General features: G+C 36.2%; 1 protein-coding gene across 1 annotated transcript; it reads right to left on the bottom strand.

The window, feature by feature from the left end:
- Positions 1-1,815: 1,815 nt before the first annotated feature.
- LOC113095398 (glutamate receptor ionotropic, kainate 1-like) lies at positions 1,816-25,851 on the bottom strand. Its single transcript, XM_026260916.1, has 5 exons — positions 25,710-25,851; positions 10,747-10,964; positions 9,239-9,464; positions 7,711-7,961; positions 1,816-2,259 (listed from the first exon to the last, which is right to left on the bottom strand). Exons 1-5 carry the CDS (start codon positions 25,849-25,851, stop codon positions 2,158-2,160), a joined length of 939 nt encoding a protein of 312 aa, XP_026116701.1. The 3' UTR covers positions 1,816-2,157.
- Positions 25,852-27,632: the final 1,781 nt, after the last annotated feature.

Here is a 27,632-nt window from a genome sequence, read left to right as displayed (position 1 = left end):
GCATTGGGGAACAATCTGATGTCTTTTTCTCTTTATTTCTCTCTCTCCCCACTGCTTTCTCTCAACCTCGCTTGAAAAGAAAAAAAAAAAAAGTTCAATGTGTTTGCTTTGACATAAACCTTCCCATAGGTCTTACCAAGCTGTACAACAGACAGAGTTAGAGCAGAACAGTCGGTGAAGTCACAGGTGAATGTGAAACAGAAGAGCAATTTCCTCCTCTCCTTTAAACCCAAGATTTCATTTCAAAATGAATCAAGGTGTTTGTCAGATTACACTTATAAATGCAGACTTCACATCACAGAAAAAAAGAAAAGGAAAAATAGCTTAAAAATCGCTGTCCTAAAACAGCTTCCGTTAGCATAAACCCATAAAGCAGGAGAGTGATCTATCATTAGTGTGAAAGTGACACCATATAGTCTCTGTTCTCATGTGATGTTGCTATTAATCATCACAGAGCCACTTAGTAGCACACGGATCAGATCTGCAAGGTTTGTTTACTAAAGCTGATCACATTTGTTATCAGGGGACATCAATCTGACTCTCAGCTATGACTGAGATGTTGTTACATTGTACTGATATCATATACTGGATATCTTAATCAAGCAAACAAATTATTTACGAGTATATTATTAACATACAGTGGGTTACAGAAGTCTGAGGCAATTAACATTTTGGAGTCAGTTATATTTAAATTAGAATAGTATATATAAACGCGTATATATTTAAGTTATTTTATTTATTAATTTGAATATTTGGTATAAAATAAGTCACCAGAGAGGAGTCTGTTGTTTGCAAAAAGTCCAATTGCCGCATTTTGATTAATACAATATAAAAAAAATCTATATAAATAAGATCTGTAACATGCAGCTAGAAAATTCATTTTCTACGGTGTAAACAGACACAGGACTACTTTTAGTCCACTAATCAGTTTGTTTGTGACATTGTGACAAACCAAAATATTAAGAAATTGTGAAAAAAAAAAACATTTGAGCTCTAATAGCTTCTGCTTTTAAAGCAAGGACTCCATGAAAGTCATTTTCAATAGCCCTTACATGTTTCAAAGTCTGAGGCCCGAACAGCTCTGAGCAATCCTTATCTTCTTAAGTGTGAATGGCCCTCAGTCTCTCAGAAGTGCTATAATATCTGTATGTTTGCCAATAGCCCACAAGCTTTCTCTCACATGTACACAAACTCAAACTCACAAACACCACAAAACATCTTTCATGTCTACATTTCTCAGAGGCCAAAACTGAGCTAGAAAATGCATTGTCTTTCGGAGTCCAGACATGGCTGATACGTATAACAGGGACACCAGCATGTCCAGCTGTCTGGGCTTTGCTTTGAGCAAATTCATCTGGAGCACAAAAATCTAATCAAGATGATCGCCCTCGTCTTGGAACGTCTTATCTTTTCTGATATGCATTAAGACACATCTGATGTATTTTTGGTGAAAAGGCGGTTTAATCTTCAGAGAGTAATTTGTCTGGGTCATGGAGCAGGTAGCTCTTGAAGCAGAGGCTGACCTTTGAACTTTATTTGATTGTGCCTCAGTTTGAGGGAGAATACTTCGGTCAGTCCCTTGAGGCAGGCGCTTTTGTGTGTAGCAGGCAGAACGTCTTGAATTGTTAGGGTCAAAATGGGAAAAAAAGTTATGGAGAAACAGCCATGCTTTAAATTCCCTTAGGAACAGTCACGGATTAGAAGCATCTTCTCTATTATTTTCTGTTGTTATATAATACTGCAATTAATAGAACCTGCGTCACTGATAAAAGAACGCCTGGAACAAGATAATTGCCCAAGTGTGTGTAAAAAATGTACGCTTTTATTTATTACATTAAGGACAGCACAAGAAAATGCTACGGTTTAATGCAATGTGCTTGTACTTTAAGAAATATATCAAAATAAATTATCCCTTTCATTTTCAGTTCGGATATTACCTGTGCACTTAACACAAGACCAACACACAATCCACATAATACTGATATAAAAACCTGCAAATTTATGAATAAAAAGCACATGAACAATCGATTGAAAAAACAAACAGCCTCAGAGACTGATTTCACCGGCAGGTACGTCAAAAGCAGAGCTGCTGCTTGTTGGCGAGGCTGTTGGAGGTGGATCTAGGCCATTGTCTCTTTCCTCTGGATGCGTTTGGGGTTACATAAGACTCCAGACAGGCTGGCTCTTCCTCTGTGTCTGCCTCTCTTCCTCAACGCCTTGTGGCACCTGAGGGATATGCCCAGGTCTTCCATCACAGCACTGAAAGAGACACACTGTCAAAGAACAACACGAGGGCTTGTGTGAGTCTTTCTACACACACAAACACGCACACAGACACGCTTACAATACACACACACATACACACAATCTAACAGAGTCCAGTTCGGTTATTCAAATGAATGTGATGCTTACAGTGTCACTGCAATGCAAAACATTATATATAAAAACAACAGGACTTTTCATTTGCATTACATCTAGTTGTTTTTGATTCTATTTTTAGGCCTCTTTGCTATTTTTAGTTACAAGGATGGTGTAGAAAAGGCATGAAATTGATGTGGAGATTGGAAACAGGGTTGGGACTATATGGTGAATTTTATGGTGAGATTGACTAGCTGCCACCCTAAATCTCTTCGGAATAAAGACCTGGTTTATATTGCATGGCTGTAATAGATTTGACCTGCTGTGTAGCCCGTTTCTATTGTGATAATGCAGATTTCTGTTTCAGTGATTCTACTGGTCTTAGTCTTGTCTGCCATGAGTTGTTCAAGGCATGAAGGCCACAGCTCTATGCCGCCGGGGACGTGGGAGGCAGATAAAGCCTCTGTGAGCAGTGAATTCGCTCCCGGCTGATTACGAATATCCTGTGGGCTAATTTCAGACGCCGTAATCTTAGACTTTTTAATTGTTCTTTCTTTTTGAGGGCATCAATATTTAATCGAGTCATTATGAAGACTCTTCTCTTGATGTCTTTTGTCTGCCGAATCCAGCTAAAGTTAATTACATTCCAGAGAATGATATCAGTGTCAGGTGTTTACGGAAGGAAAAAGAGGTGAAAGAGTGGAGTTCACGGATTCTTGAGACAGGAAAAAACATTTCCCACAACTTTACCTCACATGTATGTGCTTTTTCATAAACATTACTATTTCATTATCAAAATTGACATTAAATCCACTCTCCTAAAACATTTAAAATCATGTGTATATATATATATCTTGTATTCTAATTTATTAAAGTGAATGTTTGATTTGTCAATGATTATAATAAATAATAAAGAACAGTCTTGACCACTCTTGAGTAATTGGCAAGTAAAAGCACATATTTTGTATGGACACTAAAACGTCTAAAACATCTAAAATAATTTCTTTAGACAAACTTTTTTCTGTTTTGTAGCCTGTTTTGTCTCTGTACTCAAGAATCAGTGGGCTATAGCAGAACAGATCATTATCATAACCCTCATTATAATTATCATTACCCTCACTGTGTGGGCCGATCTTTTGAGGGAGAAATGAGAACATGAAAGGCAGAATTGAGGCCATCAAATCTAGAGGGTCCACACTTAAAATTTTGCTGCGAATTGCTGTAATTGAACAGCTTCTACTAGTAAATAAAAGTTTCAGAGAGCATTCCATTTCTTATCTGTCTGTAGTCAGGGTGTGCAATAAGAACTGAAAGTGTTCTTCATCTCCTTGAAAACCGTACTAAATTTCTGAGCCGCATTGGTGCTGGATTGAGGTCAAGGGTTTGGGCAGATGGTTTGGAAGTAACTAGTGGATGGGCAAATGAGGGAAAGGAGTTTATAATTCTTTAAATAACACACAGCCCTTACAGATATGAGAGTGTGTGGCTAACACGAAGAACATATGTCATCCCTGAGGAGCCGCCCGCTCTCTAAATCTGTTGATAAGGACGTGCCAGAGGAGGAGATGGAATCGCTTCTTTGCAGCTGCTGGGATTGGACTCCGTAAAAGAAACAGAAGGCCTTGTGCATGCAGATCAATGATTAAAAATAGAACAGAAAGACAAAAAGCAGGACAAGATCAGTAAACATGCAAATGATCAATGTGATAGCAAAATATAAACAGCACTCACATGCAACAAAAATAAAAATGATGCTGAAATAGGCATTCAGTTAACGTACATTAATGGAGAATCGGTACTTTGTCTTTGGTACGATACTAACCGCTGATACTCAAGTAATGCTTTAAGAAAAATATAAATACACTTGGGCAACTGAGAAAATCAAACTAGGGCTGTTCATAATTTGTGATTAATTTGATCTTTTTTTGTATTTAAAGTAGATATTACATATATTATACAATTATAGTCAATGCAATTTAAACTTTAAAATTTTTATAATTTTTTTAAAACTTTTTAAAATATGTTACATAGAAATATATTTATATATATTAAAGCAAATTGAAGTAAATGCAATTTATCTTGTGTGTGCGTGGCGCAGTTCTAGCACATCACACATTTGATCTTCCGTGTTCAGTTTATTTGATGCACACTTTTGTAATGATCTCTCATTCATTTATCGTTTACCTTTATCTACTGTCATACTTTCTGAAACGTCGTTGTCATAACACGCTACTATGGGTTGTCTCTTACTTACACTCTTTATGTTAAAATTATTCTGCTCATTGTACATATAAAATACAAGAAGTTTATCTCAGTAGTCACATATTCATAATTGTGACCACAAAGTCTGTTTACAATGTCTACCATTGTAACATGTTCACATCAGCCAATCAGCCAATGTCTGTATATATTTATACATAGAGAGAGTGTGTATCATATATATATATATACATATACATATATATATATATATATATATATATATATATATATATATATATATATATATATATATATATATATATATATATACATACATATATATATATATATATATATATATATATATATATATATATATATATATATTAGGGGTGTAACGGTTCACAAAATTCACGGTTCGGTTCGGTTCAATACACTGATGTCACGGTTCGGTTCGGTACGTTTTAGATACAGCAAAAAGAAAAAATTGGCAGATAAATTTCCTTGATTTTTTTAAAAATGTTTTATTTATTAAAACTAACAAAGTATGTGTTTTTTTTTACATTGAACAATGATGGAGCTATTCTTTACCCATCTTCTATGGTGTTTTCTTAGCAGCATACTGTATAAAACAAAAATAGCTCCTTATAAATTTTTTTTTAAAAATTAAATGTAATATTGTTGTAGTGGTTATGAACAAATACAAAGATGTAACTCTATTTATATGGAACTCTATAACTCTTTATATTTAGTGTGTTTTTACTCAATTGGTTCTCTATTTGGGCTTATGTTTTTTGGAACAAAGCAGGAATTACGGTCTGTCTGAAATGGGCTCGTGAAGGAATATTGTAATGGGGCTCAATTACATTAAGCATGTTCTTAAAACCTGCGTTTTCCACTACAGAGTAAGGTCTCATATCCGCGGCTATAACGTAAATGCACCATTCGCTGCGGTGATGTCCGTATACGGAGCCCGGGACGTCACCTGTAGGAGAAAAAAAAGCAATCCGTGGCAACGGTTTTGCAATCCGTCCCCTCAGTTTATAAACCGTACTCACGAATTCATAAACTGTTCACTCGATTTAACAAATCGTGCCCACGGATTAACAAACCGTGCCCACCAATTTCCAATCCGTGCACTTAGATTTTGTAAACCGTACCCTCGGTTTTTGAATCCGTACCCACGAATTCATAATCCGTGCGCACGCTTTCGCAATCCGTTCCCTCGGATTTGTAAACCGTACTCACGGATTCATGCAGCAAACTCCTACGTGTTAACATACAGTTTTATTGAATATTATTATGTGGAATAGGTTTACAGCAAAGTGTCTTAAGTGATTCTCTATCAAGTGTAGTACGAGGTGGAATACAAAGATTTAATAAGAAAGATGCGCATTAAAATCTTGTTCAATTGCTGATAATCTATAATAGCACTTGATTATTATTGTGCAATAAACCTGGCATTGTGACTGACTCTGGAGTAATTTTTTCCTCTTTTGTAAGTTATTTTGGATAAAAGATTCTTATGCATAACCTGTTTAATAATATATAATAATGATACAAATAAAAATAAAGTTATTTTTTATAATTTTAATTTGTAGGCTAAATAAATGAGTACAAGACAGTAAAAATATTTGTCATAAAATAATTTGTGAATTGCTTTATTTTTAAATAACCTTTGGACAGTTTTGGAAATGCTTGTGTACAATTCTTTCTTAACATGAAGACTTATTTTTGTGATTTTATTATACTAAGCTCCACCCACCTCACCCCACCTGCCGGAGTTAGATGCATGTTTCACTGTTAAGTGTAAAATGCGTGTCAGTTTTCAAATCCGAGGAAACGGATTGCGAAAGCGTGCGCACGGATTATGAATTCGTGGGTACGGATTCAAAAACCGAGGGTACGGTTTACACAATCTAAACGCACGGACTGGGAATTCGTGGGCACGGTTTGTTAATCCTGGGTACGATTTGTTAAACCGAGTGAACAGTTTATTAATTCATGAGCACGGTTTATAAACTGAGGGACGGATTGCAAAACCGTCGCCACGGATTGATGTTTTTTCTCTCCTACAGGTGACGTGCGGGGCTCCGTACCGAGCCTTCAGCGCGTACTGAGTGAGCGAGCGCCTGACTGAGTAGCCTAACATAAACATATAAGTTGGTGTTTTTTTTTCTTCGGGGGTGTCAGGGGCATTGCCTGTTACGTCGTTTGGGTTATTGGGCTACCTTGTTGAACGCATAACATTATATTTCACACACCTTTTTTATTTTCCAAATTTAATTAATTAGTCCAACGAACCGTTCGGTACATAATGCGTACCGCGTACCGAACCGAAAGCCTCGTACCGAACGGTTCAATACGAATACGCGTATCGTTACACCCCTAATATATATATATATATACATATATATATATATATATACATATATATATATATATATATATATATATATATACATATATATATATATATATATATATATATATATATATATATATATACATATATATACATATATATATACATATATATATATATATATATATATATATACATATATATATATATATATATATATATATATATATATATATATATATATATATGTATATATATATATATATATATATATAAACATCATACATTTATTACTTTTACTCTCTGCACAACTGCATATACTTTCAATTGATTTTAATAACTTTAATATATTTAAAGTGTGCACCAAAGATACATTCCTTTAGGAATATACAAGTATTAAGTTTTACACTTCACATCACACTGCCTAAATTGCCAAGCTGTTCTGAAAGCAGCTCTTTGTCATCCAGATCAGGTAATAAAATTAGCAAAAGCGTAATATTGTACTACAATACATGTTTGGCACAATTTCACAACCCTATGTAGGTCATGCAAAACAAGCAAGCAAACCAAAACAGTTTCAGAAACGTTAGAAGTGGAACACCTGCATGATAAACAGCGTGTACTTTAAGTCTGCGACAGGTTCCTGTCCAGTGGGCTGCTGCAAAAACATCCCGCAAGTGTCTCATTTGTGTTTACATGGCTCATTTCAGCTGTGACAGCGGCGAGGTAATTAGCTCCTGTAAGATTCAGGCCCCGCGGGGCCGTTCCGCCAGCCTCCCACTCACCTCTTCAATATCGCTGTTTTTGCGCGACTTGTAGATGAACTCTCCGATGGCCACAAACACAGACAGCACGAGACCAGCAGCCAGCACGATGAAGATGCCTCCAATGTTTTCCACACCCAGGGCACTGGCCTCTTTGTTGTCCTCCTCAGGGCATCCGTTACCTCGCCACCACTTTTCCTTCATCATGTGCAGCTTTCCCTCTTCTTGGAGCTGCAGGATGGCGATGGTCACCTTGTCCCGGTAGGGTGACCCTGCAAAGAACCACAGTTCTTTAGGAGGGGGTTGCAAAAACAACAACAAGAAAAATCATGCACAAGAGTTTAGAGAAGAGTCCTACACAAGTGCAACTGAATGCATCTTGAAGTTGAACTTCAATCATTGAAAGTATGGATGCACAATGTATCAGTATTTAATATTTATTTATTTTATTTTATTTATTTTTTGATATTGGATACTAACAAACTAAAAATACATTAATAACACTGTTTAATGTAATCTTTAGGAAATCTCAAAATCAGTAACCAGTTTTCATACTGTACACTATGTTTTCATGCCTAAACAGATTTTTTGTGGGTATTTAGTGTTTTAATTAAAATTTATTTAGACAAAATTGTATTTTCTAATACTGTGACATTCAAATATGTGTTATTGTTGGTGCATCCCTATGTTAAAACAAATAAAATGCAATCAAATATAAAAAAAAAAAATTAATAATATTTTATATACAAATATATTAATTTTATAAACGCATATTTTATAAATACTTGTAAATCATATAGATGCATATAAGTGCATTGGAAAAAGGGATAGCAAATAGTCTAACAAAAACAGATGATTTCTGCTCGTTCCTATGGCTAATATTATTTAACTTAACATTTTGGTCATGCAACCTTCATCAGGCATTGTTTGAGTATAAATAAAATAAAATGAATACAATACAATCTACATATTTCCAAATGCATGGAAAATACAAAAACTGAAGTTTAAAATCTAATATATAATTAATTAATATTTCCCCACAATTTACTCGTGTTATGAAAAATCACATTACTTTTTAAAAAGATCCAAAGTATTTAATAATGAAACTGGTTTAGAAAATGTTTCCCAGAGATACTTGTCAAATTAAAATGTTCTAAATAAAATTTTCTCTGTTGATAATAGCAAACACCTACGAAGCAAATACAAATTTGACCTTTTCTTTAAACAGTATTTTTAAAGTTTCTCTAAAATAATTTTCTGAATTTCATCAAGGAGCCTTGAGTCAGAAGTTGGAGACAAATTTCTCAGATATCCTACATTCTGCTTGCATTCCATCCTGCACCGACCAAATGCAGCAACTGAGCGAGACAGAACAAAATCAAGGCAATTCAAACTCACTGTGGGAACTCAGTTGTTTTGTAATGTTTCCCTTCATAATAAATTCCCAAAAGCACAAAAAAGATGCCATGTTTCTTGCTTAAGGCTAGTAACAGTACGGTTAGGGGGCTCAACAGCTTGTGAGGCAGTACAGTATGTGGGGCACTATTACCTATTGGTGTACCAACTCCATAGCCCTTAGAGTCAATCAGGCCTCCAACCTGGGTGAGGTTGCAGTTTCTCTGGGTGATGTACTCTATACTGGTGGACTCCATGAGGAGGGCATAGTCAGTGGTCAGGACTCTTGTGATCCCTTCTTTGTTGTTCTTCACCAGGGCTGTGTTCTTCCTGCTGCTCATGAATGCCCACATCTTCTCATATGTTGAGATTTTGGATTTCTAAAAGCAAACAAAGAGTAGATTCTGTCTTCAAAAAGCCCAACTTTAAAGACACGAGTAACGCCGCCTGGAATGATATTTGTTTTCATTCTTTAAAGTTCGTGTCTACAGATCTTGCTCTTTCATCAGCTACTGGTAAGGGCTTTTCAAGTCTGATAAGTTCTCCCTGATCTCTCATTAGGCTGTGTCAGAAGGGGACAAGTTGTAAAATTTTGTGTCTGAGTGTGTCAGCGGACAGCGGTGGGAAATGGGACAGCTGTGCGCTAAATCTCTCACAGCTGATTCGATTTGTCTTGGACCTCCACAGGCCTGTATTTTTCTAGATATCCGCGGATGCAATCATAGCCGACAATCTCGATGGATAAAGCTGCACACACTTCAGTGCTTTATCTGTGTCACTTGTTTGCCTCTCTCTCTCTCTAAATGATGAATGGTGCATATGTGTGGCTCATACTCATAAGAAAGATCACTGGATTACTGGAATTATTGTAATTTTAGATGGCTAGGTTGGTGGAGGTAAGTAGAGTTTAGGAGGGTTTCAGGCGGATTTGTGAATGTGTATGCTTGAAGTATTAACAAGGACTCGGTGATGTCTTCCTAGAAAATGAAAAGAATCAGACATTTGTCATCTTTGAACAAAATAAATTCACGTGACTGAAAGATTAATTTATCATATATTATATATTATTTTATTAAATATCAAATACTAATACACTACCATTGGTTTAAGTGCTTTTTTGGAAATAAGATATTGTAAATACATATACAAATTTTTGGACAAAATACTATAACATTTTATTATCAGTTGTTGTTCATCGTGATAATGCAAACACGATTTTGTTCAAATTTTTTTAACTATTTGCAATAATATAATTTATTTAGTGAATCTGGCACTAAAACAATGCAGACAGTGTGTGCATAAAAACAGCACAAATATTGAGCGTCATTTATTCGTAGAATCCCCCTCTAAGTATGAGGGGACATTTGTTGGATGTGATGTTTTTGGTTAACACAACTCATAACTCATCTGTGTGTGATTCTGCATCCATTGCATTAGTTTGTATCTTATCATGAGACAGATGCATAAGATTGATCTTCTGATTTTACTTTCTAGCAGAAATCCAATAAACTTTCTCCTAAAAGCTCTGGCTCTTTCTGTACAGGCGGATTCTTGTAAAATTGATCATTTGCTGAGTGTTTGGATTGTTGCTGACTGTTCCTTCTGTATTTCAATAGCTTTCATGTGAACAGTGTGTAGGAGCATAAGATCAGAACATGTTACCTTAAAGAAAGTCATTGTGGAGCCATCTCTCACTGCTCCATATTCGATTCTTGTCTGCTTGGCTAAATCGTCAGCTGAATCGATTGGGGAGTCCATTCTCTCCACTGTGAGGAATGCAGCCAGGTTGGCTGTGTAGGAAGATATGATGATTAAAGTGAAGAACCACCAAATCCCTCCCAAGATTCTGGTGGACAAAGCCTTGGGCATCAGCTCGGATCCTGAAATAACATACACACAGTTAGCGAAACACAAACACTGGCCCTAAAAGTATTTGGACTCTTAAGACATGCTGAAAAATCTGAATGTCTTTGCAATAGATATAAAAATATATATTGTACATTTCAATAATATTTTCTTTCTTAAGCATTTTAAGACAAAATCTCAAAAAACTCTAGAAAGGACACAAATAAACACAACAGACCCTCTTGAGATAGAAAGATTAAGATAAGTTAATTATCTTAACTTTAAATTAAGTTAATTAAATTAAGATACTAAAAGATAATAATAAGCTACTATTTTCAACAACCAACTACCAAAAATCAAACAACCAAAGGGCATTCCCAGCAACAATGGAAGAATCTTCTAATACTATTGTTGCATTTAGGACATTGGGAAGATACAAAAGTATTTATTTTGCTGTATTTATTTGGAGACATAAAAGCTCTATGTACAATATTAAATTGCATTTCTTTAAATCTATTTCAGACTGAGATATTCTATGGTAGTATAATAATATCTTCCCAGACATTTTCGTCAATGTCACATTTTAAATTCTTACCCCAAGCCTTCTGCAACAAAATCAGATTGTCTGCTTTGAGATGGTTATCATAGAGTAAAAGTCAGATATGCAGTGTTTAACTTCAGTATCCTTAAGAAAAAATCTATCCATAAAGAAATCAGAGCTGTTCAGTGTAAAACTAGCATGTCTAGTCTGGACGAAATGTCTTATTTGAAAGTATTTGAAAAAATCATTTTGGGGGATTTTATACTTTAAGCGTAACTCATGAAATGACATAAAAACAACCTTGTGGAATAAGTCCTATATCCTGTATATTCCCACATGAATGCAGCTACTAAATAGAGAGCTTATATTAGTACGGTGTGGTGTGATAGGATGGGCAAGCTCTGATTATGCTTTTGAGACCTTCTGAACTTTGACCATGTTTTGACCTCTATAAATGAGTTGGTGTCCTTTTACCTTGTCAGGGATTTTTGGGTTTTCTGGTCTAAGAAATTAACCAAAGAGACTGGATTACAGAATTGTTGTTCTGCATCTACTCACAGAGCATCTTCAGGTTTATGTATCCAATCTATGATAATCCTAGCCTGTATTGCCCATACATAGTATTTAAAGTTTGGAAGTGAACATCCACCGGCATCAGTGGGCAATTGTAAAGTTTTTAGTTTAACTCTAGGTTCCTTATTGGCCAAAATAAATTTAGACACAGCTTTACTTTATTATTATATTAGGAGTGGCAGCCTTTTATAAACTCTGTCTGGTCTGGGTCTATGATTTCTGGAATTACATGTTCAAGACGTTCACCCATGATTTTAGCTCGGACCTTTAAATCTACATTTAACAAACTGTTGTTTGTGTATTACAGTGATATTAGCTTCATTCATATAATTAGGCAGTGTAGATACGTGAAATGAGGTATTGATAGCTTTCAAGAGGTAGGGACTTATTTTATCATTTTTTTCAGGCCCTGGAAATAACCCTGACTGTAAAGAATTTATTTGCACTTTTAATTTCCAACTCTCCAGTTCTTGTTGTTTATTGTTTGTTTTAGGAATGCAAAGATCTTTGAAAAAAGTATTTTCCAATGCACTTTGTGCATCTATGTCTGAGCTTTATAGTTTTAGTTGTAGTATTGTCTAAACATCTCATTTATTTTTTTTGTTTTCTTGTTTTCTGTTATTCTGCATCCAGAGGGATCGTTAATTGCTGGAATATATCCTTTAATGGATATCTTTACTTGCTAACTAACTTAGCGAGAAGCCGATTGGGTTTTTTACCATTTCAAAAAATCTTTGTCTTGCAAATAATATGACCCTATCTGCCTTCCTAGTAAGTAACTGGTTTAATTGAGCTCTCAGAGATTTAAGTTCAACAAGAAGTTGGGCTGATTTTGAGGAGTGAAACTGTTTTTCTATTGTGATGATTCTCTTTTCTAGTTTCATTTACTAGTGTAGGCAATTATTACTCCTCTCAGAAAAGCCTTCTAAGCTTCCCATATTGTTCAAGTGTCCATTCCATTTGTATCATTGAATTTAAAACATGCATTTGTCTGTTCTTTTAAGTAATCAACAAATTTCTCATCTAGAAGATAGAAGGGATTAAATTTCCATATCCATGATTGGTAATTAGGTCGATGTGGTAACATAGTAACGGTTTCAGATGCATGGTCTGATATCTGATTTCTCAGCTAATCTTATCATCTGATTTGAAAATAATAATTAATCAATATGTGAAGCAGTCTGATGTGGGTAGAATTAAATGTATAAGCCTTAACAGTAGGATTAAAAAAGTCTCAGTATATCATTCAGACCAAGCTCCTGACATGAGGTTTTAATGATATTAGCAGTTCTATGATCTAGTATGCTAGCTGCTGGTGATTTATCCATATCTGGGTTAAGATAACAGTTAAAGTCCCCCCATCCCACACCCCAGGATTACATTGTTACTATTTTATTATAAACCAGAGAAAAGTAAGCTTCATTGTATTTGGAGCGTATATATTTGCTATCACAACCTCCTCTTCATGCAACAGGCCCTTTCTTGAGAACATTCTACCTTCTTTATCAGAATAGCTCAATTGTAGTTGAAAATATAAATTTTCATGGATCAGTATTATTTCACCACTCTTTTTGGTGGAGAAAAATGAATTATAAAGTCGGCCAACCCAGTCTCTGCTAAATTTTTGGTGTTTGGTGCTCAAGATCATATAAATGGGTTTCTTGTTATAGAACAATATGAATTTTGACTTTTGTATAAAATTTCAGATATACGGCTAAGAACTCAGTCAGAGACGTCTAGCCACTCTCAGAGCATCACGTGACCCCCCAATAAGCTTCTTTTTAGGGGTGCATTAAAAAAGCAAAACTGACTGCTAAACCCAGGTCAAGTCAATCTCAACTAAAAAAAGTGTGCTCGCTTACTATGATAATTAGTTAATGAGTTTTTCAGGAACACATGCCATAAATCTTTTTCTTGAGAAAACAAATCAAGGTGTTTTTATGAAAATATATTTGAAAGCTTAAGAATTGTTCAAGAGATGTACTTAGAAACACTCTTACAAACTTTCAAAATTTTAACCTAATTCCAAATTTTTTTTTGGAAAATGAGCTTTTAAAATTCCAGGTTTCAAATGATCAGATTAGATTTCAGACAGTTTTTTTTTTTAATCTTTTTCCAAAATGTGAATAGAAAAGGAGATGCTGTCTCCCTCTGAATCTTCATCTGATGATTTTTCTGTAGAACAGTGTTACTTTATGAAAGTGGTTCACACATCATTTCATCAACTATTTCACAGTGTTTGTTTTGTTTTACTTCTGTCTTTTATTGTAAAAAAAATATTCTTTGTTCTGATTTTTATTTTTTGAAGCACTGCCTCCTGAGAAAACAACTATGATACAGTGGAAGCCAAAAATATATCGACCCCCTTGGTAAATATGATCAAAGAAGGCTGTGCAAATTCATCTGCATTGTTAATCCTTTTGATCTTTTATTTAAAAAAAATCTCAAAAATGTATCCTTTAATTGGATAATAAGAATTTAAAATGGGGGGAAATATCATTATAAAATAAAGTTTTTTCCTCAAATACTTGTTGGACACAATTATTGGCAACCCTAGAAATTCTTATGATTAAAATATCTCTGAAGTATATTCCCATTCATATTCACATATTTGAGCACTCCAGCATGATTATAAACATGAAATTATCCAGTCATGGCTTCCTGTTACACAGAAATATAAAGAGGAGGGAAAACAAAGCCCAAATTCCCTTAATCATCCATCAAAATTAGAAAAACCAAAGAATGTATTTCTGATATGTAGCAAAAAATAATTGAGCTTCACAAATTAGTGAAGTGGCTTTAAAGGAACACTCTGACTTTTTGGGACTTTAGCTTATTCACAGTATCCCCCAGAGTTAGATAAGTCCATACATACCTTTTTCATTTCTCTGCATTCTGTAAGTGTTATTTGACGCACCCACCACTAGCCTAGCTTAGCACAAAGACTGGATGTAAATGGATAATGGTAGCATAGTAATCCCAATAAGTGACAAAATAATGCAAACATTTTCCTATTTACATGTTGTGATCTGTATAGTCACAGCGTTTACAAATAACAAGGCTATATGAGACAGAGACCATTTTTAATCGTATAAATACTGGGAACAATATTCTCACTAGGCGTAGGAGCACAGCTAACATTACTTGGACGGAGTGACTACTTGGGCGGAGTGATTAGCACAGAACACTCATCTCATCCTGATTAATAATTATCACAGAAAATGTACAAAGAATTATTACAGGAATTTATATATTTGAAATGCAATTTATTAGAGCTGACCAAATATATTCAACAGCATATAATACAGTAATGTTAGATAATTGCATTACAATAGCCAAGAATATGGGGAAAGTAATAGCACAAGGCAAATAGTTTTTGCACAATGAACCCACAGACAGTAACTTTTAGCCTACTATTTCACAAACATTTTCTCAAAAAAGAAAACTGCCCATCCCCCTCCAATTCATTAGCAAGTTGAATGTATTAGTCCTGAGAGTTACATTTAGCGCCGCTCATTTGTTATTGAGCGATACAGTGTGTTCATGACAACACAATAATAACAATAAAGGGGATACACGGAGCCCCTATTCACGTGTCACTACTAAGGTTATATTACATTATTATGGCACTGTTACAGTATGGCTAATGTTAGTCATCTCAAAACATAACGGAACACTTACTGCAGCAACAGGTGATCCAATTTGTCCTGTCTTTATTATCGATGGGATGGCTGTATCCTTTAGCACAGGTTTCATGGTCCGTGTGGCAACTTGCATTTTTTCAAAATAGTCGTCTACAGTAAATTGTTCAGAGCAAACGAAATACTTCGTTATGGTGTTTATAGGTGTGTTTGGATCTATTACCAGAGCAAGTAGCCATCGATTCATCAGGTCAGCGTTTTTGGTTGGAATACTATGAAACATCATAGTATTACCTGGTCTCCCCTGTTTATTGTCGCAGCTCTTTACAATACAGCGAACACCCATGATTGTACACTATAAATTTACTATATAGTAATTGCTGTCTCTATTACTCCAGCTCTGAGCGAACTCTCTGCTCCTCACCACTGTGAGTCTCGTGTGCTGCGCTTATCACTCCGCTCAAGTAGTAACTCCGCCCAAGTATCCACTCCGCCCAAGTAACGTTAGCTGTGCTCCTACACCTAGTGAGAACATAGTTCCCAGTATTTATACGATTAAAATGGTCTCTGTCTCATATAGCCTTGTTATTTGAACACGCTGTGACTATACAGATCACAACATGTAAATAAGAAAATGTTTGCATTATTTTGTCACTTATTGGGATTACTATGCTACCATTATCCATTTACATCAAGTCTTTGTGCTAAGCTAGGCTAGCGGTGGATGCGTCAAATAACACTTACAGAATGCACAGAAATGAAAAAGGTATGTATGGACTAGTGTTGTCACGATACCAAAATTATTGTTTCGATACCGATACCTAGTCAAGAATTGCGATTTCGATACTTTTCGATACTTTTCCTGTAAAGGGAAAATACATTCTCAAATATCATTGATGTGCTTTATTTTAAAACCGGGACAACATTCTAATCATATAACACACTAATAAATGAACATATGAACAGCAGATATATTAAACATTTGAACAAAATATGAAATATCAAAATATAAAAAATGTAATAGAGCAATGACATTCAAGGTAAAGAAAAAATACATTTAGCAGCATTATCTCAGTTATCATAAGAAACATAAGAGTAATAAATTTATCTTGAATCTGAACTTTGAATAAAAAATATGAACAGCGATTATATTAAACAATGTTTCTGAACTCAGAAGATTAAATGTCTAAAGATAAATAATATAAATTTAAGCAATGGCATTCAAGTAAAAAAAAAAAAGCAAATAAAATTTAGCAGCAATATCTCAGATATTGTAATGTATTCTGTCAGTTGTGCAACCTTTTCTTTCAGAGGAGAAAACTCAGCCAGTGAGCTTTAATGAGCGTCATCTTTATTGAGCGTCATCTTTTTCTACCAGACATGGACCGGCGGCCACAGTATCACTTGTGCTCGCACGTGCAGCCTAGTGATGTGCGAGTAGGGTTTTTTTTTCAACCCGCGGGTCCCGCGTTTATGAAATAATTTGGCCCGCCCCAGCCCGCAAATAAAGTAACATTTCTTTACCCGACCCGCGCATCGGGGACATCACGTAAGATACGTTGCTACTAGACTCATATTTCTCGTTCACTGAAGCTCCTCCCTCCACAGCAGCGCACGAGCTCGGCGCTATTAGCAGCGCATGTGCAGCTGGTGAACAGCTCTTTGAACTGTTTCATACTGTCAAGTGAGTTACTCAAGATGTGACAGAGCATGTGATTTGATGTGATTTGATGAATGTAGAGGACGAATCCACCCTTCACTGAACGAGATCAAGAGATCTTCTCATGCGTGAATGAGTTGAATGAACTGATGAATGAGTATACAGGGTCAGTGAGCCAAGCATGTAAATCTCGATCAGCAATCAGCAGATACAAAGTGCAGTTATAGGTGCTGTGCAGATAAGCTCGTTTTTATATTTAGCATACAGAACATAACTCCACATTTAATCCCCGATTAATGTGAATATTATATATGAACTGTCTGACCAAACAATTAAAATGTTAATTATGCAAGAAAACCTTGTGCTTTGTTTATCTGGACAACTAATTTAAACTATTTAATGCGATTATGCACACGTTAGTAAAGCCAAAACAGTTTAGTAAAGGCACTAATGCAGGCAGTAGTGCTTTTTTGCTTGCGTGAGGAGAAAAAACACAGACGTACATAAGGAGGCACTGGAAGCGTGCGTTGCACACACCAACATGAATAACGTCTCTTACTAATCTGGAACGCAGTCATTCTTTGAAGTATCGATACTAATAAATTTAGGTATCGTGACGTTTTTAATTTCCAAGAATCGCGATACTTTTGAAGTATCGGTGCACCGTGCAACACTAGTATGGACTTATCTAACTCTGGGGGATACTGTGAATAAGCTAAAGTCCCAAAAAGTCGGAGTGTTCCTTTAAGAAAAGAGCTAGAGCAGTGAAAATTCCAATTTCCACCATTAGGGAAATAATTAAGAATTTCCAATCAACATAAAATGTTGGATGTGTGCTTATATTGTCCTAATGGATGGTGAGATGGAGAGTTTGAGTGGCTAAAGACTCTCCAAGGACCACAGATGGAGAATTACAGAAAAAAGTTGAAAAGAGACTGGAACTTCAAATGGAACTTGCTTCTATGGTGAGATGAAACTAAAAAAGGATCTTTTTAGCAGCAAACACACAAGATGGGTTTGGTGAACACAGAGATAAAAAGTACCCCCTGTGTAGAATGAAATATACTGCTGTATTTTTTATGTTGTGGGCCTATATTTTCTTGTTTAGACACATGGCATCTTTGATTCTATGAAATACCAACAGATAAAAGATCAGTAAGAGACTGACTCTGTTAGAAATCTTATAATGGGCCACTGATCTCTTGTGATGTTTTCTCTAACCTCATCAGGCATTATAGGAGAAAATTTAGACCTGTTAAAACTGGCAAATGGAGGTTTCAAATAGTACTGAATAAAAGGGTGCCAATAATTGTGGCCAACGTGTTTTGGAGAAAAACATTTATTTCATAATGATATTTCCCCCCCATTTTTAATTCTTATTATCCAATGAAAGGATGCTTTTTTGTGATTTTTTAAAATAAAACATCAAAAGGATTAACAATGCATATTCATTTTCACAGTCTTCTTTGATCATATTTACCAAGGGGGCCGATATTTTTGGCCATGACTGTACATACGACTGAGCAGGCCCGTCGCGACAAGGCAGGCAAACCAAGCAATTGCTTGGGGCCCCGAGCTGGCCTGGGGCCCCAAGACAACGACTGGTTAAGAATAAAATGCAACAACACTGTGTGAGCTCCCCTTTGATCGTCAATGCAGTAACGTGTAATGACACTGTTATCGGGATCCCCCTCAAGGGGGCCCCTCTCAGTAGTCGCTGACAGCAGCCAGCCAACCACATGATCTCACGTGATGGACTAATATCTGTAAATATTAAGCCGGAACAGTCTATTTAAATATGAATCCTGCATGTTCTGCGTGTCTGTGTTAATGAATGGAGCAGAAGCGCGACTTCCTTTATTAACACACACTGAAGCGCACGTGAGGCTCGCGGTAATTTCAGCATCTGCTGTCTCACTAAATAAGATGAGAACACATGAACAACATCTCCAGAACTGCTCTGACAGTCACTTCATGAGCATTTGACCATTTGATTTGAGTAAAACTAGTGTCACATCACATTAACAGAACTGTAAAGGTACGTCAACCCGTCAAAATAAAAGTCCTGTTTTAGACAAGTATTTGCCAGAGATGTATTACTATTGTTCAGCAGAATGTACATAGCCTGCTACTAAAAAAAATCTAACGTTTTTTTTTTTTTTAAGGTTTAATCACACAAAATGTCTTCCATGTTTTATTTTTAATAGTAAATCCCCATTGTTTACCAAAAAGCTTGCTTAATTTGCAATAATTAAAATATAAATTAAATTAATGTTTTGTGTTTAATGTTAAATGTGCATCTCAGAAAATGCTTTATTTAAAACCCCAACTGAATGGCACTTAAATTCATCTGTCAACTTTATTGTCATTGTTCACAGTACAAGTACAGACAGAGAAACAATGGATAATAATTAAATGTTTACTTTTGATGTATGCATTGCATTCTATGCATTTTAAAAATAAAAATATATATTTTTTTTCTAAAAAAAGGAAACTTAGTGGCTCATTTTAAGAGACCCAGGAGTCTTATTTTCTCTTGCATAATTAATATTAATAAGCAAAAACACATTTATCCGATTACTCGATTAATCGATGGAATTTTTGGTAGAATACTCGATTACTAACAAATTTGATAGCTACAGCCCTAGATGAAAGTGGCATAGCAAATAGCATGCTATACTATTCCACCGTGATAATCTATTTACCAAATGGGGGTTATGAAAACCACACAATTAATTCCGTGCATCAAACATTAGCTTGGGATGTTTTTAAGCATTGGTAGTGAAAGCAGCTGCCTGCATCCCTTCCCTTCTAATATCAAAATATGCAAATGCTAACATATCTTTAATTTTTCAGTAAACTTTATAATTAGTAAAAATACTGTTTACTAACAGTTAAATTACAAAGATGAAAGATTAATTAACTATGAATTTACCATCTATTAATGATTGTTATTATAAAGTGTCTACCATCTAACTTATCAACTATGGTTTTGGGAAACGCACCCCTGAGCTGTTAATAGTGACCTCTGTCAATATGCTAACAGTGAAATAGTAAAACGTACTTCACAGGTAATTTCAGAATTTTTTTAAAATTATTTTCATCCTCAACATTAACAGATGCATCACTTCTCAGTGCTGATGTTTCCTCTATATAGCCAAGGTACCACAAGCTCTATAATTATAAGCTGATATCCTGCACAGCCCAGAGTTTAAACTGATAAGTGTGTGTTGTCATATTATTAGAAAACAAAAACAGTGCAAATCACTATTGAATTCCCACCAAACGATTTTTTCAAGCAGTATTTGCACTGTAAAGCTTTTTTATTTATATAAAGTGTGGCTGAACTTAAACTGTATGGCTATGCTGTGGTTCCTGTAGGCTTTGCGTGCGTGCGGGGGGCCTCTGTGTCCATTTTGCTTGGGGCCCCCAAATTCCTTCAAACGGCCCTGCGACTGAGAGACACCCAGGAAACCAGCATCGTGAAGCTCGCTGTGACAGCCTAAATAGGTTTATTTCATTTTATTTTTTATCAGGGTTTCATATTACTTTTGCTCTTATCACACTCACACTAGATTTTAACCTTCAGATTAATGATAAATCTAATGAGTGATATTCAAACTGGGGCTTTTTTCTATGGCTGGATGGCTCAGGGCTTTGATTGATCGCTAGAAAATAAAACCGTCAAGGGAACTGTAATTCATCTTTGCAAAAAAACAAGAAAAACAAAGACTCCTCATCTTAAATGAACTTTTTAAACTAAGTCACCATTCAAATTAACTAAGTGTGTTATTAAGATACATGGGAGGAGAACATCCTATTAACTGATTAACTGAAAAAAATGCTGGATTTTGACAAAGACAAATAGATTTCAAGCTTGTGGCTTCCAAGGGCTTAAAGATAGAGATCTACTGTCAATCATAAAAATGCTGGACATGACCGAAAGTTTATGTAGGGTGTAAATATACTCATCTAATTTGCATATAATGTCACCATCAGGGGTCAGCCATCTCGAATTTCATAATATTCTGGAAATAGTAGATATTGAATTGATGTTTGAACATATTTGCATGTTTTTTTTTTTTTTGTTTTTTTTTTTTATCCTCATTCCTTAGGATCAGAAAAGAGGAAACCAACAATAAAACAGGAAAAAGTACTAAATTATTACTATATTACTATACTACATAGTAGTAAAATGCATGTGAAAAGTAGCCTACTTTTTGATCAGTTCATCAGTAATATTCAGTAAATAATAGATATCGAAGGGATGTTTGAACTTATTTGCATGTTGTTGTTTTTTTTGTCTTTTTATCCTCATCCCAAATGATCAGGAAAAGAGGTAACAGTAAAACAGGAGAAAGTATTAAATTATTACTATATTACTGTGCCAAATGAACTTTTTAAACTAAGTCACCATTCAAATTAACTAAGTGTGTTATTAAAATACATGGGAGGAGAACATCCTATTAACTGATTAACTGAAAAAAATGCTGTATTTTGACAAAGACAAATAGATTTCAAGCTTGTGGCTTCCAAGGGCTTAAAGATAGAGATCTACTGTCAATCATAAAAATGCTGGACATGACCGAAAGTTTATGTAGGGTGTAAATATACTCATCTAATTTGCATATAATGTCACCATCAGGGGGCAGCCATCTCGAATTTCATAATATTCTGGAAATAGTAGATATTGAATTGATGTTTGAACATATTTGCATGTTTTTTTTATTTATTTTTTTTTTATCCTCATTCCTTAGGATCAGAAAAGAGGAAACCAACAATAAAACAGGAAAAAGTACTAAATTATTACTATATTACTATACTACATAGTAGTAAAACGCATGTGAAAAGTAGCCTACATTTTGATCAGTTCATCAGTAATATTCAGGAAATAATAGATATCGAAGGGATGTTTGAACTTATTTGCATGTTGTTGTTTTTGTTTTGTCTTTTTATCCTCATTCTAAATGATCAGGAAAAGAGGTAACAGTAAAACAGGAGAAAGTATTAAATTATTACTATATTACTGTGCCATAGTAAAAATCTATGTGCCTATTTTTGATCAGTTGACCAGCTATCTGCCCAATCAGGTATCTAGGTGACATAGTTTATAGTTCTTGAGAGTATGGTACCTCTCACTGCATGGCACAGTGCACCTACCCCACACTGACTGCACCTTTACTTTGTCTGCAGGAGGCACTTTGAGCATGTATGATCAGCAACAGCTCTCCTAAGGACAGGACAACCACAGTCACCCCTGCCACCCCCATCCCCATTGGGTAAAAGGTCCAAATGATCACTTGTTTGTGCTTCTTGAACACTCTCGCCTTGCACGGCGGCAACATTGTTCTGCAAAGATGTACCGTGAGAAACGCGATTATAAAACGATCCACGTCATTTCCAAAAGGCAGATACACCCCTTCAGAGTCAGAATACGCAAATAACATACTGTATGCAACACATCCTCACGGTACAACTTTTTATTAGCCATGTGGCAATTTTCTCTCACAAATCTCACAATTTACTTGCACGCTATGAACTGAACTGCTTCTGCATCAATGTCACGAGAGTTCACTTGCTCTGCTATTTTCTTGAACACTTTGAATAGGAACCTGATGTAATTTTGGTCTAGAATCGAAGTACTATATGTCTGCCATCTGATGGTAGGGAATACAAATGAGATATTACAAGATATTAGGAACTACAGTCTATCTTATTAAGTATGAAGTTTTGTCGCAATTTTGTGACTTTGGCGCTTAGAGAGTTAATTTGTGGAAATTGTCTAGTTAGAAAGACCACTGAGTCTAAGTCTGATGTATGATATTGAAGCTGTAGTGATTGCCTTTCATGCACGGATACCCAGGTAAGGTGGTTGGAAGTTGAAACGACAGCACAAGTTCACAATGTATGTGAATTATATCTGCATTTGTATGCCTTGAGCGTCATGTGGAGCACCGTTGTAAAATTCAGTTAGATTGACAGATAAATTATTACCTTTGATCTAAGTGATACATTTAACAACAGTAATTACCCACGAAAGCAGTCAGAAAGAAAAGAGAAAAGAAAACACCTCAATGAAACTGTCATACATGCTGTTTTCCTTTAAAGTATTCAGTTATGAGAAAAATAATGGATGGTGATGTTTTATTATGTTACATATTTCCTTAAAAAACAAGAGAAAAAGGCTAATGTAAAAGTGATATCTATCTTTGAAAGAGTGGTTAGCATTAGCATAACTGAAACGTCAAGACTAAAGATTAACCTTGCTGGAAAGTGAAAGGGAAAACAGTTTAATGTGTTTAAGATTGCCAAGCTGGTCTGTTTTGATAGTTTTAGTCAGCTAGTCTGGTTAGCTAAAATGGCTAACAACCAGCTTGACCTCGTCGAAAGATCACTTTAAACCAGCTACCCTGCTGAATAAAATTAGCTAAAACCAGACTAAGATGAATGGTTGGTTTAAGCTGGAAGTAGCTGGCCTCCCAGCCTTGCCAAGCTAGTGTTCAGCTGGTTTTAGCTGGATGGCCAGCGGGCCTCCTTGCCTGACCAGCTAAGGAAATGGTCAAAACCCCTTCTAAAACCAGCCTGCTGACCAGCTATGACCAGGCTGGAAGACCGGCTAAAACCTGCCAATCAGAAATCTAGTTCCAGAAGTTTTTTTTAGCAGGATAAATATTATATTTTTTTAAGCATCGCTAATCCATGATGTTGACATTTCAGTAAAGCTTACGCTAATAAATCCCTTTGAAAGATACCAAACACATTTACATTAGCCACCTGGGTAGCAAGAGCTCACTGACAGACACCATGAGGTGTGTTTGTTCCTTTGGAAATGCTGTCTGTGTTGCTACTCTCAGATAATTATCATGGCTAAATGCTAACTACTGACCTATGTCTTACTCTTAAATGTCATGGGGAGGACACAACTCTCAATCATATTCCTGATTCTATATCAGTGTAAGATGAGATAACAACATCAATCTTTTGAAGCAAATAAATAAATAAATAAAAGTAAAATCATCTGTACAGTTGATGAAACCCTAAACAGAACAGCAGAGAATAACTTTGAATAATCCTCTTAACTATTTATCTGTCAACTTTAGGACAAAACCATACAGCAAATAGTTATTATATGTTTGCTTTTCTCATGTTGGCTAATTGGTACAACTCTTCATGGTTTAACTGATGAGATGTTTTAAAAAGGTGTCAAGGTTGTTTTCAGTAACCTTGTGAAGGAGGTTTAGCTGTGGTAGGTAATAATGCTAATACACACACACACATACACACAAATGCAAACAAGATGAATACAAAACATAATCAGCAAAATTAACACTATGAATGTGTGTGGGTTTCAAAAAGCTTGTCGATCCTATTAATGTCCATGTCATCAATATTTTTTATCACTTTTTTTTAATAAGGTTAGCCGAGGTTTCTTGTACCAACAAATCTAATTTAGTTTTACATGACCATTTGCCATTCTTTCTGAAATGAATTAGAATTAACGTCTCAGATTACGAATGTAACCACGGTTCCCTGAGAGGGAACGAGACACTGCATCCTCTTAGGGGACACTTTGGGGAACACCTCGTCGTGACCCGTGTCTGAAGCATACTTTGAAAAACGGCAACGTGTTGGCCAGAAACAGCCTCTGACGACACTACCGGCGCGACTATAAATACGCGCCCGTAGGTATATAAATTATCTTCTTCGTGAAGCTTGCGTCCTGAAGCATGGCAGGGAGCTAGAGGACGCAGTGTCTCGTTCCCTCTCAGGGAACCATGGTTACATTCGTAACCTGAGACGTTCCCTGTCAAGGGAACTTCAAACTGTGTCCTCTTAGGGGACACTTTGGGGAACAGTATACCCACGCCGCCATGCTGAGGGGAGTGCAGGCCAGAATCATGGCAAACACTAAGTACCAACTCTACCATTTCACCGGGAGTCACCCCTGGGATGGTTAGACGGCTGTCCATGACATTATCCCTTATGGCCAGTAGTTTGTTAGTAGACATATAACCACCAGCAACATAACACCCATAAGCAGATAAAGAAAGAGTTACATACTCATTCCTGTACTGGAGTCCCGCTTACGGGGCGCCCCTTTTTGGTCCGGACGGTCAGTAAGGTGGTTACTATGAATATAGGACCAACCATAAACATCATAGGTCCAGGATAGAAGACTGTTAAGTGAGAAACTTTCCACTTAACCTTGATCAGGTGGAGAGCTGGTGGCTACAGGGGAATAAGGCAGGGGAGAATAAAAACAGAAGTTAAAAACATCCAAAGGAAGTGAGTAACTACTAGGTATCGCTCCGATCTGGGACGAGAACGCTGCCTCGTCTGAATCACATGGCCCTCATAGACCTACCCATGGCGGAGACGGCCTGCTTGGTAGCCGGGAGAGAGAGGTCTGTGGTGTGGCGCAGCTCGGCTACCTGGTCAGCTGAAAGCCCCTCGCCTGTTTCCAGGTCCTTCAGCAGGTCAGCCTCCCAAGCCTGAAGCACTGCCATCGTATGCAACGAAGTCACAGCCTGACCTGCTGCTGCTTATGATTTAACATTTAAGCGGGATGTATCCTGGAGGGGCTTAGATGGCAAAGAGGGAGATTTAAGAAAGGCTGTTTCCCCACAGAGAGATAGCTAGCCAGCGTCTCTTCTACAGAGGGCATCCTCTCATAGCCGTTTTCATGCATGCCCTCGATATTAGCATAACTCGTATGCTGAAACCGATGGATGCGAGAGGAAAACAGCCTCTTCCATTCCTTTTCAACTTCTACATGTAAGTCAGGCAAGACTGGAAGGCTCACCTGGGCTGGAGGGCTCTGGTCAGACAAATAACGTTCATCGAGGCGACGTCGCAACGTTACCTTTCTGGCACGCTTCCATGGCAAGTCTAATTTTGCCGTGGCGCGATCCATAACCTCTAACAGCTCCCCATACGCAGAGCAGGAGGATTAAGAAGGCTCAGCCTCAGCTTCTTCACCACTCTCAGACATCTCCTGCTCTTTCTGGGTAGAACCCAGCAGAGCACTAATACAGAGCACTAGTATCAGAATGGGTTAATGACAACGCATCTTCCTCCTGAAGTTCACTCTTGTTTGCCGCCGGAGAGTGTGAAAGGAAAAGTCCCTCTCTACACTCCTCAGCGAGAATATAAGTACCTCAGAGATACCTCAGAGAGTATCTGCCTGACACCGTTGCAAATCCGATGATGATTGGCTGGGTGGGCGGTGCCCTGCTCACGCTGTCTCACTTCACGCTCTCTGACAACCACACAGAAGACGGCATCAGTGATAATGGCGTTCTCGAACTGGAAGTTGTTTCTTTTTACCCAAGTTTAAATTTGTTTGTCTTAATTTTGCAGTTGAATTTTATTTTCTATATTTATTTTTTATATGTTTTATTTCTATGCATATCATATGGCAGGCTGCAATCTATTGAGTTCAAATAAATAAAAAAATTCTAAAATACTTAGTGTATTCTTCAATCAGTTAATATAAACATCTTATATAATTAGTTAAAGATGTTATATGACATAATAGCATTATGGAACATAAAAATAACGTCACAGTTACTTTGCTGAGTAACTAATTACTTTTGCAATGTGGTAACTGAGTTACTAACTCAGTTACATTTTAGGAGAAGTAATTCGTAACTGTAACTAATTACTTTTTTAAAGTACGATGACCAACACTGCTTATCGCATTCTTCTATCAAGGCGATCCTCTCCAGCCTACTCTCCCATTTCCCACTCTCCTACACTCTCAGAAAAAAGGTACAAAAGTTGTCTCTGGGGTGGTACCTTTTCAAAAGGCACACCTTTGTACCTAAAGAGTACATATTGGTACCTTAAAGGTACATACTAGTACCTAAAGTGTACAAATTAGTACATAAAATCTAAGTTTAGTTTCTTTAAAGAAACAGAGGAGCAGCCATGCTCAAACACAGGGCTTTAGTGAAATCATCCCATGAGCTTCACTCTACCCTCAATGAGGTTATGTAGGTAACCGGAGTATTTTTGACAAAGTAAAAAGTGTGTTGTTTCACACGAACACTGAGGAATTTTAACCAAAATATTTTGCAGACATTTCATGAAGACCCTAAATAATCATACCAACTTTTGGAAAATGGCCATCCGATATCCATTTTAAGACTGTCTATTTTTTATGTAAACTTCCTCTTCTACATCAGCATTATTTATTTTCATACTGAAATTTTTAGATTTTCAGATATAACGTCAAATATGCTGAAATTTAATAAAAAGTTTTATATTTTCAGGATAATATTTAAAC

Source organism: Carassius auratus, unplaced genomic scaffold (assembly GCF_003368295.1).
Source record: "Carassius auratus strain Wakin unplaced genomic scaffold, ASM336829v1 scaf_tig00215709, whole genome shotgun sequence".
In the NCBI taxonomy this organism is placed as follows: Eukaryota; Metazoa; Chordata; class Actinopteri; order Cypriniformes; family Cyprinidae; genus Carassius; species Carassius auratus.
Note: the sequence above shows the minus strand (reverse complement) of the source record. Positions and strands in the feature narration are given on the sequence as shown.